General features: G+C 46.5%; 1 protein-coding gene and 1 long non-coding RNA gene across 2 annotated transcripts; one reads left to right on the top strand and one right to left on the bottom strand.

Annotated features, from left to right (window-relative positions):
- Positions 1–484: 484 nt before the first annotated feature.
- On the bottom strand, positions 485–10,886 carry LOC120688808 (BTB/POZ and MATH domain-containing protein 1-like). The gene is made up of 3 exons (XM_039971180.1): positions 10,542–10,886; positions 1,335–1,518; positions 485–1,045 (listed from the first exon to the last, which is right to left on the bottom strand). Exons 1-3 carry the CDS (start codon positions 10,884–10,886, stop codon positions 720–722), a joined length of 855 nt encoding a protein of 284 aa, XP_039827114.1. The 3' UTR covers positions 485–719.
- A 5,657-nt stretch (positions 10,887–16,543) lies between these two features.
- Positions 16,544–17,033, top strand: LOC120688534. The gene is made up of 3 exons (XR_005681155.1): positions 16,544–16,676; positions 16,740–16,847; positions 16,922–17,033. It is a non-coding gene; the product is annotated as an uncharacterized LOC120688534 (long non-coding RNA).
- The last annotated feature ends 2,541 nt before the right edge of the window (positions 17,034–19,574 follow it).

The following is a 19,574-nucleotide window of genomic DNA, read 5'->3' as shown; positions in this document are numbered from 1 at the left end:
ATTGCCCTCATATTCTTTTGCCCCAAATTTAGAGAGTCTGACTCAATATCCTCACGGCCGCACTCTTATGTCCAAGTATTCGACAAAAACTCAGAGTGGAGATCAATCAGCAATTCAGCATAGTTACCTGAACTATATATCAATATTATGTTCAAATGAAAATATCAGATATTAAAGATGGAGAAGCAATGACCTTGACCTGGTATCAAACTCAGTAGTAGTGGAGATCAATCAGCAATTCAGCACAGTTACCTGAAATCCTGAATTATATATCAAGTATAATCAAATGAAAACATCAGATATAACTAACTATGCCCCGGACTTTAAGATAGAGAAGCAATGACCTTGACCTGGTATCAAACTGTCTGATACTCTGGTGTTAAAGCATAAATGCGCCTGGATTAACAAGTAGAGCATCGACAAATTCTAGGTAACATAAAGGACTATAACTACTGCATCCAGAGAACTATGCCAGCCAGACATATAGATGAACTTCCAGTGGAGATTCAAAGTTAGAAGACAACAAAATCATCCGGTATTAATTGGTAGAGTTGCACAGAAGCAATCAACTGACCAAAGTGCTAACAGATGAAACTACTTAGAATCTTCTTGAAACTTTGGGTATACAGCTGCAAGTCCCACTAGCATTGCCAAACTACTTGACGACAGAAGTCCTGAAAACATCACCCGCAATTGCTAAGAAATTAGGCATCACAGAACTAATTAGCTAGCATGCCAATCAACTCCTGCATAAGAGAGGGACAGCTGCTGCTTAGATGCTTAAAGCCATCGCTGGCCACCACTGCCTTCAGATTTGCAGGCGAGCTGAGAAAATGGAAGCACACCTTCTTGAGTCCATGGCAGTGGTGTTGCTCAGCTAGAGCCAGGATGGTTGCCACAGTACCCACATCAATGTACTCACGCAACTTCTGTTCACATAACAGTTTCAGCCTCTCCAAGTTGTATCTGTCAGCAGCGACCAGTAGATGCTGAGCCAAAACATCTTCATCTTCTTCCGCCGCGTTCGGGAATAAGTCGGTGTAAACAGTGGCGGAACCAGGATTGAGTCGAACCCCGGGCCGAATTTTAAGTATAGACGTCCACAAACTAACAGTTCAAAAGATATATGAAAATATAAACAGAAAGATAGATAACATACAAAAAGCGCCATCGCGAAGTAATATATTTATTCTTCTTCAGCAATTGATCCAAATCCTTCTTCAGCAATTGATTCAAGTCCAGAAATAGAAACTACTGCAAAATGAAAAAAAATTAGGCCAAACCCCGGGCCATGGCCGGGTGGCCCGGGGTGTGCATCCGCCCCTGGGTGTAAATGAAGTAGAGCAAAGCCTTGAACACCTGAGCCTCCATGTCATCTATGCGCACCACACCTCCGGTGTCGCTCTCTTTCATCACACCGAAGAGCTCTGCGCTGAAGACAGGTGACCGGGCTGCGAGCACGCACCGGTGTGCAGCGAACGTCTGACCGGCAACGTCGAACACCACGTCGGCACCCTTCTATGTCTGGAGGAGATCACCAAGATGCTTGTGCAGGTCAGATGGAGGCACGGAGACAGAGGCTGGAGTGGTGGCCACCGGCGCCTCCTCTGCGCGGAATTCGCGGGTAACAACCACATCACACCGAACGGCAAAAGAATCGTCCCGGAGATGCTTGGACTTCTCCAAATCTTCCCTTTTGATGAACTCAGCGTACCCCCGACAACGGTGACTATCTGTTGATTGCCAAATTTGGCATCTGCCGAGACCGGCCGGTCAGACCGGTCGGGTCTGTACAGTCCGAGTAGAATTAGGTTTTTTGTAAAGAGTCCTCATGTAATCCTACTCGTGAAGGGGTACGTCTTTTCCGGCCTATAAATATAAAGGCTAAGGCCGATTGAGGTTATTCCCAATCGAATCAATACAAAAATCGCATTATTTTTACCTCTCAAATCCTAGTCTTTTCCAACCCTAGATTTATTTCTTCCTTCGTCCCGGCGGCGTTTGAAGACGTTCTGAGTGGCCTGCCGACCTCAGAGCAACTCTACGATCACAAGCTCCGACGGGGTCCCTCCCGAGCTCACTGTTCTAGGTTTCCAGCGAGCCCCTGCTTGCACCGGTCAGACCGGTCGGCGAAACCGGTCAGACCGGTCCGCCCAGGGTTTTCGCGGGTGTTGATCGTTTTGACGATCGTTCGCGCGTTCTAGCGCATTCGAGTGTGTTGGCGCGATTCTGTGTCAACACACTTTTTGGCGACTCCGCTGGGGATCAGATTAATCTGGTTTCAAAAAACCGATCTAATTTAGATTCTCCAAGAAGATGGGTACTCATGGTGAGATCCACAACGACAACATCATCAAGGCAACCATGGAGGAGCTCACTGAAGAGGAGCGCAAGGCCTACCTCATCGCTGAAGAGCACATGAAGGAGCAATTTCTTCAGGGATTCAAGAAGGAGCGAGGAGGCCTAGTCAAGAGGGTCGGGGAGTTCGTGATGCCATCGTTCAAGTTAAACCAAGACAAGGTCGAGGTACTTCCTAATGATCCCTCTGAATTAGTTAGGCAATTCTCTCTCATGGTAGATTCGAAAATATCTGCTGCGCAAGTAGCTTCGGGAGAGACTCTTGCTGGGCTTAATGATGAAATTGCAGCACTCAAAAAAGGTAAAACTGTCGAGGGTGGCGCTCAATTCACGGAATCAGATTCGGCTGGCACATCTTTTACCCAAGATCAATTCTATGGGATGCCGCCGAACTCGTTTCCAGGGCAATCTCCGTTGCCGTCCACAGTTCATGCGCCACCGGTCCCACCGGTCACCTCGACCGGTCAGACTGGTGCAGGCGGTCAGACCAGTCACTCGACCGGTCAGACCGGTATGACCGGACAGCAACCAGTGCCCTCTGTACCGTATACGTCTAACCCTAGTTCGGCCGTCCCTAGCCGAACTAATGAGGTGGTGATGTATACATGGCCTCATGCTACGTCACAGCAGGGATCTGGACCTCATCGAGGGCCGATTTTCTAACACTAATATGGCTTATTCCAGTCCTACCATGCAACGTGTTTCATCTTCTCCGAATACTTCGGCCAGTGGAGCTTATCAGGCCGATTTTAGTAGATTTAAAGAAGATTTAGCCGGAGTACTTAAATCTAAACTTGGGATTGATATGGGTGGGTCGCGTTTATATCAAAAGCCATATCCTCCTGAGTTTGATTTTATTTCATATCCTGTTGGTTGGCGTATTCCCGAGTTTGTCAAATTCAATGGTGAAGATTCTCGTACAACTTGGGAGCATGTTAGCCAATATGTCTTGCAATTGGGAGAAGCGGGTCTTAATGATGCCTTGCGGGTTCGTTTGTTTTCTTTGTCTTTGACCGGAACCGCTTTCTCTTGGTTTTCCTCACTTGCGCCGGGATCTATTTTAAATTGGAATCAATTAGAGCGCAAATTTCATGATCACTTCTATAGTGGGGAAGCCGAGGTTCGATTGCTAGACTTGACATCGATTAAACAAACTCGAGATGAAACAGTTTTGGATTACTTTCAGAGATTTAAAGCTTTGAAAAATCGGTGTTTTAATTCATCTCTTTCAGAAAAGGATTTGGCGGATTTAGCGTTTAATGGCTTGCGTTCTTACTTGAAGGAAAAACTTGAAGGTTTTGATTACATTACGGTTAATCATTTGCAAATGCGAGCTATTGGCACCGAATTTAAGTATAAAAATCTTAAAGATACTTTCAAGCCTCATCGGTCCAACACACATGTTCTTGATCCTGATTCGGATGGTTCGGACGATGATAGTAAGGAAGTGTATGCCGCTGAATTTGTTTGGCCATCAAAGGCCAAACCCGGTTCGATTCCGTCTCTCAAGCCGATTCAAAAGAATCGGCAAGAGGAGCCGAAATTTACTTTTGATGTTTCTAAGTGTGATCGGATTTTCGATGAATTGCTTAGGAATGGTAACATCCGATTGTCACATGCTATTCCATCTCCCGACGAACTTAGACGACATGCATATTGTAAGTGGCATAACTCTACATCTCATGCTACTAATGATTGTAATGTTTTTCGTCGATAGGTACAATCTGCCATTAATGAAGGACGATTGGTACTTTCTGAGATGCAAATTGACAAAGCTCCTTTCCCTGTTCATACGCTGGAATTGAACAATCCAAAGGTGCTCATTCGGCCGGAACAAGCCGGAGGAGCTAAGGGGAAGCATGTTGTCATCGGTGATCCAAGACCGATGGATACAAGTGATAAAATCCTTGCTCGTGAAGTTGTCAAAGAAAAAACTGATGATGGCAAGGATACTTTGAAGATCATTGTCAGGAATTCCAGACTCGGGGGGCAAGGAAGCTCTCCACCAGAAAATCGGTCTGCTGGTCAGGCACGACCGGTCAGACCGGTGCCTGCGACCGGTAAGACCGGTCCAACCGGTCAGACCGATTCTTCCAACCGGTCAAACCGCCCTGGTGACCGTCCCCGGACCTTCAAGCCGAAACGTCCGGAAGTGGGTACTTGGAAGACCAACGAAGTGAAGGTGCAGGGAAGAACTGCTAATCAGAAGCCCACCTTCAACCAGTTGTTGAACAAGTACACAAAGGCCGTTCAAAACGATCGGCCGTTAAAAAAGAGACCGCGTTCACCACCACGTCAAGATCGTCCAGCATCCCCAAGGGGGGAATCCAGCAGGCGCAGAGATGATGTTGTCACGTTATATCCTTCTCAGAAGATGTATGCTACCATGCCGTGGATGCCGCCGGCTTCAAATGCAATAAATCCGGCATGGGAGCATGGGGGGATATGGATGTAGTGTTTTCTGATGCCTTATCCTCCACACTATCAACGGGAAAGCTCTAGGATGCCGGTGCATGATCGATTGGGACCACGCCAATCCGATCCAGTGCAGTAGGTTTCACCGGTCAGACCGGTACACACCGACCGGTCAGACCGGTCTCATCAGAAGCCGGGTCAAGCTCCTGTTCCAAGGTTTGAGTATCGCGTCAAAGAAAAGAGGGGGGAGCAGAAGACCGTGGTTGATTCAAAAAAGCCCAAAGCCGATGTTATTCAAATCGGTGAAATCGAAGTGCCCATAAGGGATACGGGCAAGAGACCGATGGATGTAGATACATCGGTTGATGTTACTTCACAAAAGCCGGTCATGTCCAATGATCATGAGGCCGGTAGCAGCAAGGATGCAGCAGATAAGTACCATCAGCCTAGATGGTGCCCTTCGGGATTAACTCATACTCAAAAAAGGAAATTGCAGCGCCTCCGCAACAAAGAAAAGAAGGAACAGGAGAAGGAGAAAATGAGGGATGAGGGATTCAACAGATACAGGCCTATGTTCCCTCAAAGCAAGGTGTGGAAAGCTAAGACAGCTGACCAGCCAGACGGACCGGTCGGAACGCCACAGCTGACCGGTCAGACCGGTCAAGAGGACCGGTCAGACCGCTCTGACCAACTGGTCAGACCGATCGAGCCCAGTGCAGAGGCAACAGCCGAATCGGTGCCGCCCGTTTCGGTTTCTTCTATTGATGAAGCTCCAGTAGTTCCTCCGACAGCTGAAGACGAGGAATTGGTAGACTACGAAGTGTCTCCAGAGCGCACCAACATGGAGATCAATGTGGTGCACTTATCTTCGGATTACTTTGTGGTTCCGGAGGAGGATTTGGCTCATCTTCAGTTCGGGCCCCGTGAGGCTGTGTTCCAGAAGCCAAGCGAGAAGGACAATCACCTCAAGGCTCTTTACATGAGGGGACACATCAACGGGAAGCCGGTGACTCGCATGCTAGTAGATGGTGGGGCCATTGTGAATCTTATGCCCTACTCGCTGTACAAGAAGCTTGGTGGCCAAGATGAAGATTTGATCAAGACGAACATGACCGTTAGTGGTGTTGGAGGGAGCGAGCCCCTTAGCGCCAAAGGAGTTGCTTCCATGGAGCTCACCATTGGAAGTAAGACGCTTGCTACAACTTTCTTCGTCGCGGAAGTGCAAGGTAATTACAATTTGATTTTTGGGAGGGATTGGATTCATGCAAATCAGTGTGTTCCTTCTACCTTGCATTAGTTTCTTGTTCAGTGGGTCGGCGATGAGGTTGAGATTGTCCATGGGGACACTTCATCCTTTGTTGCTTTAGCCGATTTGGATTCCATTAGTGCACACGACAACGTCAAGTGTTTGTCGGGCGTGGACCTGTCCGATTATGATTTGATCAGTTGCACTAAGGATGGTTTTGTTTTTGCTGTACTAAAGCCGATGGATAATCGGCTAAATCATTTAATGTAAATTAGATGAGTACAACAGACACTCCAGAGGAGACCGGTCAGACCGCCAGTGCCGACCGGTCAGACCGGTCCTGTCCCGTTCGGCGCACAGGGCCGATCGGTCAGACCGGACACCCCGACCGGTCAGACCGGTCCAACGCAGAATGGCTGCAGCAGAGGCTAGATCAATATCGGGCGCGTACGAACGATATGTGTGAAGCCATTGAAGATTCTGGTGATCTAGATAAGTTGGGCCAAGGATTTACATCGGCTGATCCTTTAGAGAAGGTCGATATTGGTGATGGAACTATTCCTAGGCCGACTTTTGTAAACAAAAATTTATCGGCTGAATATAAAGCCGATTTGGTTAATTTATTGAAGGAATATGTTGATTGTTTTGTTTGGGAGTATCATGAAATGCCTGGTTTGAGTCGTGATCTTGTTGAGCATCGTTTACCAATTAAAGCCGGTTTTAGACCTTATAAACAACCGGTTAGGTGTTTCAATCCCGTTATTTATGGCCGAATTAAAACTGAAATTAACCGTTTACTTGATGCTGGATTTATTCGGTCTTGTCGTTATGCTGATTGGATCTCTAATATTGTGCCCGTTGAGAAAAAAGATTCGGGGAAAATTAGAGTATGCATTGATTTTAGAGATCTTAATAAAGCTACTCCCAAGGATGAATATCCTATGCCTATAGCCGATATGTTGATCAACGAAGCTTCCGGATATTGTGTCATTAGTTTTCTTGATGGTAACACTGGTTACAATCAAATATTTATGGCCGAAGAAGATATATCTAAAACGGCATTTAGATATATCAAATATTTATGGCCGAAGAAGATATATCAAAGAGCTATGAATTTGATCTTCCATGATTTGATTGGTGTCATCTTGGAAGTGTATATTGATGATATTGTCATTAAATCGGCCGGTTTAGATCATCATTTAGCCGATTTAAGGATTGCTCTTGAAAGGATGCGCCGGTATGGTTTAAAGATGAATCCACTCAAATGTGCTTTTGGTGTATCGGCTGGAAAGTTTCTTGGCTTCATTATTCATGAGAAGGGAATAGAGATTGATCCTAAGAGAGTTGAAGCCATGAAGAAGGTTGAAGCTCCTACATGCAAGAAAGATTTACAGAAGTTCTTGGGCAAGGTAAATTTCTTGAGAAGATTTATATCTAACTTGTCCGGGAAGATCGATGCTTTTACTCCTATTCTTCGGTTAAAAGATGAAACCGAATTCACTTGGGGGGGGGGGGCAAAACAGCAAGAAGCATTTGAGAAGATCAAGATTTATTTGTCTTCACCACCCGTACTTAAAGCACCTAGGAGAAGAGTACCTTTCAGACTTTATGTGGCTGCTGAAGACAAGGTTATTGGGGCTGTTTTGACTCAAGAGACCGAAGGGAAGGGGTATATTATTACATATTTAAGCCGACGACTTATTGATGCAGAGACGAGGTATACATTTATTGAGAAGTTATGTTTGTCTCTTTATTATGCTTGTACCAAATTGAGACATTATCTATTATCTAGTACTTGCGTAGTAGTATGTCAAACCGATGTGATCAAACACATGTTACAGAAACCGATTTTGAGTGGTAGAATCGGTAAATGGGCTTATGCTTTGGTTGAGTATGATTTGGCTTGTGAACCTTTAAAATCTATGAGAGGCCAAATTGTAGCGGATTTTATTGTTGAGCATCGGATTAATGACAAGCATGATTTAGAAGTCGGCTATATTACTTGCACACTGTGGAAGTTGTACTTTGATGGATCGGTTTGTGATGATGGTCAAGGGATTGGTGCTGTTCTTATTTCTCCGAATGGTGCTGTTTTTGATTTTCAAACCGATTGGAAGAAGAGTGCACAAATAACCAAGTTGAATATGAGGCTCTTCTATTTGGCTTGGAATTCTTGCAATCCATGGGCGTGAAGCATGTTGAAGCCTTTGGAGATTCTCTTCTGGTGGTGCAGCAAGTATCTAAGGTATGCCAGTGTTATAATGGTTCTCTAAATGCATATCTTCATAAATGCCTTGATATTATTTCCTCCTTCGATGAATTTATTATTAAACATATACCGAGGGAAGAAAATGAAAAGGCAAATACTCTGGCTCAGCAAGCATCCGGTTATAATGTTACGAAAAAATATTTCAACATTCGCAAGACGATGCAAACGAAAGCCGAGTTCCTGGTTCTGGGCACACCGGTCCGACCGGTCGGCGATACCGGTTTGACCGCCCAGACCGGTCTGACCGGTCCAGAGACCGGTCTGACCGGTGATGCAGTTGTTAGTTCTGATTCGGCTAAAAAAGATGATTCAATCGTCTCGGCCGAATCCCAGGATTGGAGGGTTCCTCTTATATCATATTTGAGAGATCCTGGTCGTGGCGCAGTGAGAAATATTCGGCGTTTGGCTTTCAAATATGTTTTAATTGACGATGAACTTTATCGTCGAACTACCGAAGATTTGCTCCTCAAATGTTTAGACTCGGATCAGGCCCGGATTGCTATGGGTGAGGTTCATGAAGGTATTTGTGGTACTCATCAATCGGCTCCTAAGATGAAGTGGTTACTTAGAAGAGCCGGTTTTTATTGGCCCACCATGCTATCCGATTGTTTCAAGTACTATAAAGGATGTGAAGAATGTCAACGGTTTGGTGATTTGCAATTGGTGCCTGCTGCGTTGATGCATCTTATTATTAAACCATGGCCGTTCCGAGGTTGGGGGTTGGATTTCATTGGGCAAATTAATCCTCCATCTTCAAAGGGGCATCGCTTCGTGTTGGTTGCTACGGATTATTTCACTAAATGGACCGAAGCGGTTCCTTTGAAGAATATGACGCATAAAGAGGTAATTGAGTTTATTACTGAGCTTATTATTCATAGATTTGGCATTCCACAAACTTTGACAACGGATCAAGGTACTTCATTTATATCAAAAGAGGTGCGTGCCTTTGCCGAATCTTACAAGATTAAATTGCTCAATTCCTCTCCATACTATGCTCAGGCCAATGGGCAGGCCGAGTCTAGTAATAAGATTTTGATCAAACTTGTAAAGAAAAAGATAGAAGAAAATCCTAGGAGGTGGCATGAAGTGTTATCCGAAGCATTATGGGCTCATCGTATAATCTAGACATGGTGCTACTAAGGTTACTCCTTTTGAGCTTGTGTATGGTCAAGAGGCCGTTTTACCCGTTGAGGTGAATCTGGACGCATATGGATTAGCAAAACAAAATGACCTCTCCGCTGTTGATTATCATGATATGATGATGGATAATATTGATGAGGTGACCGACAAGCGTTTGAAGGCTTTGAAGGAAATTGAGAAGGACAAGCTTCGGGTGGCTAGAGCCTACAACAAAAAGGTAAAACTTAAATCTTTTCAGGTTGGAGATCTAGTTTGGAAGACAATTTTACCTCTTGGGATGAAAAGCAACAAGTTTGGCAAATGGTCGCCAAGTTGGGAGGGTCCCTACAAGATTATCAAGGTTATCTCCGGTAATTCATATATGATGGAGACGGTGCAAGGTGAGCGTCTACCTAGAGCTATCAACGGGAGGTACTTGAAGAAATTTTATCCTAGCATATGGCAAAGTGCATGAAGACAAAGACGGCCGGTATTATATATCGCCCTTACTTTTGTTTTTAGACTTGAATGCTCTATGTTAAACATGTACATCAGGATAGTTCTTGCTTTTTGGCTTGTGAAACTCACCAAAAAGCAGGGGGGCATATGTTGACAGCCAAATTTGGCATCTGCTGAGGCCGACCGGTCTGACCGGTCGAGCCGGCCGGTCAGACCGGTCGGGTCTGTACAGTCCGAGTAGAATTAGGTTTTTTTGTAAAGAGTCCTCATGTAATCCTACTCGTGAAGGGGTACGTCTTCCCCGGCCTATAAATATAAAGGCTAAGGCCGATTGAGGTTATTCCCAATCGAATCAATACAAAAATCGCATTATTTTTACCTCTCAAACGCTAGTCTTTTCCAACCCTAGATTTCTTTCTTCCTTCGTCCCGGTGGCGTTTGAAGACGTTCTGAGTGGCCTGCCGACCTCAGAGCAACCCTACGATCACGAGCTCCGACGGGGTCCCTCCCGAGCTCACTGTTCTAGGTTTCCAGCGAGCCCCTGCTTGCACCGGTCAGACCGGTCGGCGAAACCGGTCAGACCGGTCCGCCCAGGGTTTCGCGGGTGTTGATCGTTTTGACGATCGTTCGCGTGTTCTAGCGCATTCGAGTGTGTTGGCGCGATTCTGTGTCAACACTATCGAAGTTGCGCAGTCCCCCCAGTGTCAACGCCTCCTGCCCCACGTTGCCAATGAAACGGAACTTGAATTGCGCAGTTACTGCATTGGTGACGCTTTCATCGAGCTTTACGAAAAGCGAGATGTAATCTTTGGCCTCCTGGTCATCGCCGTTGGGGTAGTAACGAATGCGCCAGCGATGGCCACCCACGGTGAACGGGAGGGACTCGAGGTACTTCCCTATGGGAGTCGCCATGGTGCGGGAGTAGGCGTCGATCCTGAGGATGTGGTACCCGCTCGCGGTGTCGGCGAGGATGGCCGAGGCGGACCCCGACGGCTCGCCGCCGCCAGCCCTGGAGGCCATGGCAAGCCGCCAAGACTGATGAATTGTCTCCCTCTTTGACCCTCCTCCCCCTCACTAACCCTAACTCTTCGCCGCGGCGCAGGATTCGCAGACTTCAGCAGCTCCGTCGCCTCGCCGCTGATTTTTTTTTGGGTTAATTGGAATGATGCTAAATAATTCTGCGACTTCTCTTATGTACCATTACAATTCAGCTATTTGCAACCGTGCCATTACAATTCGCTCTCTACCTGGCTCATGCCATTTTCTGCGGCCGCAGCGACGTCGGGCCCACCTGCAGGCCGGCGTACCCATACGATTCTTCCGTATGGACGCCTTTGCCCCTCCCCGACTTGGATAGAGCCCGAGCCAAGCCGAGAGTGTCTCGCCCGTCCCCACACCCAGCTCGCATCCCCTGTTCTTCCCCGCCATCGCCATCGCTGTCGCCGTCGAGCTCCCCACGTGCTCCTCCTGCGCCGGTTTGAAGCCATCGATGAGGGGCAACGGGATCTCCATGAGGGCGTCGTCAGTGTCGACCTCGGCCGGTGTCGTCAGTCAGGGGAATCATGTTCGCCTGGAAGATTGCCCTTTCTGCCGTTGCTGCCTGATCTGTATCCGGAGCAAGCAACCGGACACCTACAACGAGCTGTTCTACAAGTGCCCGAACAACGTGAAGGTTAGTTTGCTTCGATTTTGTTGCGTCTGTGCCGATTTTGGTGGATCGTGACAATGCTAGGGTTTGGGTACTGTGGCAGGGGGATCCCACAACCTGTGGATTCATACGGTCGGAGCTTCAGTACGAGAGCTACTTGCGCAAGCTGGATGTACAGAGGGCACGGTGGAAGCGTGATTGTGGTGAAGTTGAGGCTGCTGCAGCTGCTGCTGAAGAGAGCAAAGATGGTGAAGAGATAGATGGCCAATCTGGCGAGGTGAAGGCCCAGATTGAACAGATGAAGCTTCAAATTGACAGTGCTCTGGGAGAGATTGCGAAGCTGCAGATGCAGATGGGTGAACTGAAGACAAGCATCATGGGAGCTTTAGTGGTACCTGTTGTATGTGTTTGTGTTGGCATTGTGCTTGTGCTGACAATGTTGTGGAAGTGATTCCACTGTCATTGTTAGCTGGAAGTGATGGTAGTGTAGTTAGTCAGCCTTAGATGGTAGTGCAGTTAGTCAGGTTTTAGTGTAGTTGTGTCTCGGTGAAGCACCTCATTTTGCAGGTTTGAGTGTGTGCCCTCCTTTTCCTCACTTTGCTGGGACATGTGTGACATGCCATAACAGTTTGTGAAGCTGAATGTCATAACTTATTGTGGTGCTGAAATGAAATGGATGACTTATCTGCCTATCTGAATTCTGTCATGGCACATTTGAATTCTGTCATAACTTATTGTGGTGCTCAAATAAAATGGATGGATGGAAACATGGTGAAATATTCTGCCATAACAGGCTGATCTACATAACAGGTTCAATAGCCATATCAGGCTGACCATACAAGATAGGTTCAACAGCCATATCAAGCTGACCATACAAGACAGGTTCAACAGCCATATCAGGCTGACCATACAAGACAGGTTTCACAGCTGAAGCTACATAGCAGATTCACAGCTGGAGCATTACAAAAGCTAGACAGTTTACAAAAGCCAGATGCACAGCTGAAACATTCAAGATCCTCCAGATGACATGTTCAACCAAGCTTTCAGGCTCCTAACAACACTTGGGGCTGGAGCAGCTTCAGCTTGCTTCTGTTTTTTCTTGGCTGGGGTCTTCTTCTTCTTGGGGGTCTTCTTCTTCTTTGGTGTCTTCTTTCTTTTTGGGGACTTCTTCTTCTTGGGTGGCTGCTGTGATGGTCCAGCAGTGTCTTCAGTATGTTGCCTCTTTCTACATTCCAAAGAATTGCAACGTGAGTGATAGGCCCAGAAACAAAATAAAACTGAAAAGGACAGATTACTACCTCTTTTTTGGAGTTGCTGTTTCTCCATCTTCTCCAACCACAGGCATCTGGCAAGTCTTGGCAAAGTGCCCAAAGTCTTTGCACCTGCTGCATCTGACCTTCTTTTTTGTTGTCTTCTTCTCTAGACAACCCCTAATCCTCTATTTTCTTGGCCTTCATGCTGATCTTCCCAATAGAGGAGGGTACACCTTAAAGCCAAGATCCACAGTTGGCCATTGAGATCTGTCAGGCATTGCTTCCACTCTTCCTTCATATGTAGCCCTGAACTTAGCAACTGAATAATACTGATGCACATAGTCCCCAATATTCATCCCTCTGTTGGACAAAATCCATGCCAAGGCATGTCTACATGGTTTGCCAGTTAGTTGCCACTCTCTACATGAACACTTGTGGTTTGCCAAGTCCACAGAGTGCCTCCTAGTATTGTTCCACTTGTCAATCAGGGTCACCTCTGCAATTGAAATTCTTCAGTTAACCTAATGTCCTCACCCAACCTCTTGTGATAGAACCAGACTGTGGCAGACTGGGTTGGTGCCCATTTCACTTCATTTTGCAGACTTGTCATCAACAATTCAAGCGAAAACGAGCCCATCTCCACATCCCACTTAATCACCCGGCCCTTAGAGTAAACTTTCCTACCCATCGGATCCACTGTGAGGAACCCTTCCACCAGAATCTCTAACGAGAACAAATCAACCCTATGCAGACGAAGCAAATCAACACGACCTACGATTCCACACGTCCTCAAGTCAGATGCGGGGAGATTTTGGTGTACCTGGACTCCACGCCGTCGACCTCCATCGCCGCCGCCCCCGTTGGGGGGGGGTCCATGGAAGGGGAACTCACCATCCGCTTCAGGCCCCCTTCATTGGCACTCCCTTCGTGACTTCCTCTCCCGCCGTCGACTGCAGGTCGTCGCCGCCGGCCAGTCGCCTCCTCAGCTTCTAGGGTTAGGGTTCGTCGGGAGGGGGAACGCGAGGCAAGCGAATGAGAGCCAGGGAGTGAGAGCGACGGAGTCAACGGGATCTATCTGAGTCGGGGAGGGGCAAAGGCGTCCATATAGAAGAATCGTATGGGTACGCCGGCCTGCAGGTGGGCCCGATGTCGCCGCGGCCATAGAAAATGGCATGAGCCAGGTAGAGAGCAAATTGTAATGGCACGGTTGCGAATAGCTGAATTGTAATGGTATATTAGAGAAATCGCATAATTGTAATGGCATCATTCCAATTAACCCTTTTTTGGTAGGGTTTTGCAGGAACCCCAGCGGAATGGGGAAGACAGGGCGGCGAAGGAGGCGGTTTTTTATTTTTTTATTTTTTATTTTCGTTTTTTACAAAAATATATTTTTGTGTTCGAAATTTACATGAATATACCCGGCCGCCCCGCTGCCAGGCGGCCGGGACCTGGACGCCCGGTAGCCGGGCGGCAGGGGCCTATCTGCAAAAAAACTTGACAAAAAATTGTGCCGAGGTCCCTGGAGAACCAGCAGCTCGGCAGTGGGGCGGCCAGCCCTCCAGGCCTCCCGGCACTGGGGCGGCGGGGCCCGGGCCGCCCGCCTGCGGGGCGACCGGCCCCCCAACCCTATATAAGCTGTTGGCTGCCCCTCACCCCCTCATTTGCCTCACTAAAAATCCAGAAAAAAAGAAAAGAGAGGGAGGGAGGGAGAGGCAAAGCGGCGAAGCCCTGCCGGATTTCCAAGCCGGCGATTGTAGGTAACAAAAATTTTCTACATTTTATAAATAGATTATGTTGTAATTATTTTTTTGAAACAGTAGATTAGCAATCAGTTCAATTATTGTTAGGAGTGATTAGTGGTACATTTAGGTGCAGTTACTTATAGTGATTAACGTTGATATAGTACATTTAGTGTTAGATTTAGTATTAGAAAATACTAGAAAATTGTTAGAGAAGTATTAGAAAATCCAAAAAATTGCAAGGTAATATTAGAAAATTGTAGAAAATGTTAGAAAATTGTAGAAAATTATAGAAAATGTTAGAAAATTATAGAGAATGTTAGAAAATTATAGAAACTATTTTGTTGAAACAGTAGATTAGCAATCAGTTTAATTATTATTAGGACTAATTAGTGGTATATTTAGGTGTAGTTACTTGTAGTGATTAGCGTTGATATAGTACATTAGCAATCTAATTAATTAATCTTAAAAATTGCAAGATAATATTAGAAATTTTATAAAATGTTAGAAAATATTAGAAATTATTATAAATCGTTAGAAAATCTTAGAAATTATTTAGGAAACATAAGGAACTATTAGAAATATTTAGATGTGTGTGATTGTATTGTATTGTTTTGATCTTACGTGGTAGGTATGGCCGGGGTTACTCCTGCGTTGCTTGACCCAACAATGGACTCGGGTCACCGGTCCTTCCTTGCGAAGGTTCAGCACCAAGAACTAAATGTGCTGCATCCACGTCCACCTGCAGAGTTGGTTGCTGTAGACCCACGATGGGTGCCCAGGTGATATGTCGTCTATTTTCTATTTTTATCCGTTATACATTTCGTTATATAATGTATTAACATTTGTGCACTGTATGATGCAGGCTGAGCGAGGCAGGTCTTCTCACTGTGGCTCGTCTTGCTGAGAGTGATTTGGTGAAGCTAGATATGTCTCTACTTTCAGCTCTCGTTGACAGATGAAGACCTGAGACACACACGTTCCACCTCCCTTGTGGGAAGATGGCACCGACCATGCAGGACGTTGCGATGCTACTTGGTCTTTCTATCACCGGAGACGCTGTCGGGCCCCATGTGGTACCTTCTACGTGGCTGGAGGATCTTGAGGAACGTTTTGCAGGTGTTGCCACCATGATTGATCCTGAAGATTTCAATGAGCACCCACAGTCGAAAGGCCCTTCCAAGTCATGGCTCCTACAGTTTCAGATAGAAATTCATACAAAACGATGTGTTGATGTATTTTATGGCTTTGAAATACCTCATGTATTTCTTATTCTCAATGTTCGTACTTCATTGCAGCCGAATCTGTTGGCAGCCGATGCTGATGAGTACAATGTGACTAGATCACTCGAGGCATACTTGCTGTGGTTGTTTGGGTATATCATGTTCAACAACTCACATGGCCACTGTGTGGATAGGGTGCTTCTGCCCTACGCACAGGAGATCGCCGATGCAGATGAGGATGCCATACCCTTATATAGTTGGGGTTCAGCGGTTCTTGCATGCACATATCGTGGACTCTGCAAGGCATCACGGTAGAATGATAGGAATGCTGTCCTAACGGGGTGCCCAATTCTGCTACAGCTTTGGTCTTACGAGAGGATTGCTATCGGTCGTCCCATGATTGACCAGTCACCGTACACGCCAGATATGTACGGTGACACGGAGGACGACAGACCCACCATGGGGACTCTCTGGTACTCTCAACAGGTATGGACCGGATAAAAATTTATATTCTATGCATACTATGGTCATACATTGTTCCCTCAATACATTTCTTATGGACACATATTTTTTATTTTTGCAGAAAACATGGACACATGTACAGACCCGGCGGTCTTATCCTGAGTTTGTTGCCGAATTTGATCGATTGACCCCAGAAGACATTGTGTGGGAGCCATATAGTCCTTCGGCTATAGCCGCACGTGTACCGCTTGGGATATCTTCGGTGTGCACACAGGACCAGGGCCTATGGATGACTACTGCAGCTTTGGTGTACGACATTGCAGTAGAGGCCTAGACCACTCAACGTGATAGTGCCCGAGGCATCCTTCAGGCCTTTGGTACGCGGACGGAGTATGAGGATTCCTACGGATCGTCGCAAGCGTCGATGTCGGTTCCTTGTGGTCCCGCATGGCAGCAGCCTCCCTTATACCACCGACAGTACGAAGGTATGGTGTGATATTTACCGATCCGTATGTTTATATGCAGTATTTAAATACGACTCCACACAGGGTACGGGTACCCCGGTTCTCAGCCCTATGGAGGGCCAGGTGCCTCGCAAGGGGCTCCATTTCAAGGAACCCAGTTTAGCTCTATGCCACATGCTGGAGGGACTTTAGGTAAATATGTGGTGTATAATTTTATTTGCTTATGTTTTATGGTCGAAGGCTCATACGTTATTATTTATACTCAGGATCACAACAGTTCACCGGAGCGGGGCCGTCTTCGTATCACCCTATGCCGCCACTAGAAGGATATGAAGGAGCTTCTTCCTATCCACCACCACCACCACCTCCAACACAGGGTACGTACAATAATTTGTACGGAATTGCATACACCTGTGGCTATGTTACGCCTTCCTGCCAGAGACGTGAGGCCACCGGAACGTCATAGCTACCCTACAGATCACGTACACGCACAACGTAAGAGAGGTCGGAATGGTAGGGGTGGTTAGTTGTTGGCACTTGTTTCTTTATTGTTATTATGGACTGTTTCGACTGTTCGGATTATGGTTGTTTATGATTGTGGTAGTTTACTTGTCATTTGTTTCTATAGATATTATTGATGTGAACTTGTTATGTTTGTGGGTTCCATAATGCTCGTGAAATAAGGGAAGTTCTTTCGAATTTTTTCCGTGATTTAATGAAGGACAAGTTAGGTGCGGGAGGAGTTAGCGGCCGAGATCCCGCCGACGATGATGACGACTACCGCATACAGAGTAAACTTCGTGACACGCTCGTATAGCTTAAAATAGGGACCATAGTGTATGTAGCTGCGAGTACGAGATCACAGGTTGCCACTACTCAGCACGGCGATCACGGGTTTCCCATATGTTGCATTCTTTGCCCAGACAAACGTGACAAAAGACGACAGCCCAATAGCAGCGCCCTTTCACCATTTCAAAAAGATGTGACAACACGGCAACCACACCAGCTCACCTTCAAAGCAGTCTCTCGGGCGAGGACAACAGAACTGTCATTCTACAGTGAAGGTCTGTGGCGGGTAGTGGGGAAGGCGGCATCTAGGCACGATCGACCGAGCGGCAGCGATACGATGCAGTGCTGTGAGTCTGCATGCACTTAGATGCTCTGCATGCACAGAGATGCATCGAGTAGTCAGTTCGAGAATTGAATACTCTTCACTGTGTTGTCATGTAGGCTTTTTCAGGTGCATTTACACTCCACACTCCGGGTAGCAGACTTTTATGCGCCTATAAATACTCCGAAGTTTGTGAACTCCCAGCAGCACTGAAACACCAAAGCTCATTGTATACCCAATGTCTGGAGGTGGGTCTAGCGGGAAGAATTACTATGGTTTTGGAAAAGGAAAAGGGGGGAGAAAGGGAGACCCCATAATATAGGAGGGGCCCCTTGGACCTGATTCCTTTCCGGAACCAGTGTTTGAGTTTCCGCCACAGCACAAGAGTGAATTTACCAATGAAACTCCTCTTCGACAATACGATAACCGTAGAGAACTGTGGCCAAAATGCAGACATGGTGAGGACTGCTTAGTGCAGATGTGCACCGACGGGATGGATGTCGGTCGGCGTTTCTTCAAATGCCCACACGCATGGGTAATACTCGGTTGTTTTATTTTTTTATCTTTATTGAGACACCTTACATGAAATTTATTTTGCAGTCTTCAGATGCTTTAGAAAACTGTGGTTTTACCAGGTGGGTCGATCCTACACCAATTGATTTAGTTCAGGAGTTCATCGAGTACATCCAGATAAAGATATTTGATCTGGAATGCAAGGTGAACCATTACGAAGAAGTGAGCGAGGGTAACAAAGACGATGAAGATGATGATACCAGCAATGCTGCCGCTTCACATGATAAACCATGCACTATTTCTTACTGCAACTGCCCTTATCACAAGAAGAAGGGCCCTACCCCTCCGGCATCACCGCCTGCACCACCTACAATGGGTGGATACTGCGGAGAAGACTCAACGCAGTTTGCTACGTGGGGGTACGACTACTAGGACTAACTAGTGCTAGTGACATGCTGCATTGTTGTGTTTGTTGTGTTTTTTAAATTATATAAGGCATGTTAACTTAGTTCAGAATCTGTTTACCGTAGTTGCAACGGGTTCTGCCATGCCACTGCATGTCTGATGTGTGTTTTATTAACATTGTATTATGATGTAATTCCTAGATTGCTTGTATGATGTAAGGTCCGAAAATATTAAAGTCAAGTTCGAAGATTCACTAGATTGCTTGTGCGTGCGTGGCACCTCGGCGCCGTGATCTGTGGCGCCAAGACGTGTTATCTCGGCACCACATATTAAGGCCCTAGGGTCTATTTCTGCAAAAAGTTACAAAAAAGACACATATGTGAAATTATTTCGCGAAAAAGACTAAATTGCAAAAATTACGGCCAGTCGCCTCGCAGCCGGGCGGCCAGGGCCGGCCGCCCCGCTGCCGGGCGACCGGCCCCAGGGACCTGCGCACAATTTTCTCCCTAAAAATTATTTTCACAAATGCCCCTACCGCCCCGCTGCCGGTTATATTCCTGTAAATTTCTAAATCGAAAATATATTTTTGTAAAAAATGAAAATAAAAAATAAAAAAATAAAAAAACCGCGCCAAAGGAGACGAGACGCGGTCGAGTCGCCGCCGGCTCGGGAAGATTTTTTATTTTTATTTTTATTTTTTTCGATTTATCAAAAATATATGTCTTGTTTTTTTTCAAAAATGTCACCCAGCCGCCGGTTCATCCGGCGGAAGGTTGTTACCGCCGGATGAACCGGCGGTAGGATGGGTCCGCGCATTACAGCCGGTTCAACCGGCGGTAGGTGGAACCTACCGCCGGATCATCCGGCGGTAAGAACCTACCGCCGGTTGA

Source organism: Panicum virgatum, chromosome 9N (assembly GCF_016808335.1).
Source record: "Panicum virgatum strain AP13 chromosome 9N, P.virgatum_v5, whole genome shotgun sequence".
NCBI classification, from domain to species: domain Eukaryota; kingdom Viridiplantae; phylum Streptophyta; class Magnoliopsida; order Poales; family Poaceae; genus Panicum; species Panicum virgatum.
This window is presented reverse-complemented; position numbering and strand designations above follow the sequence as displayed.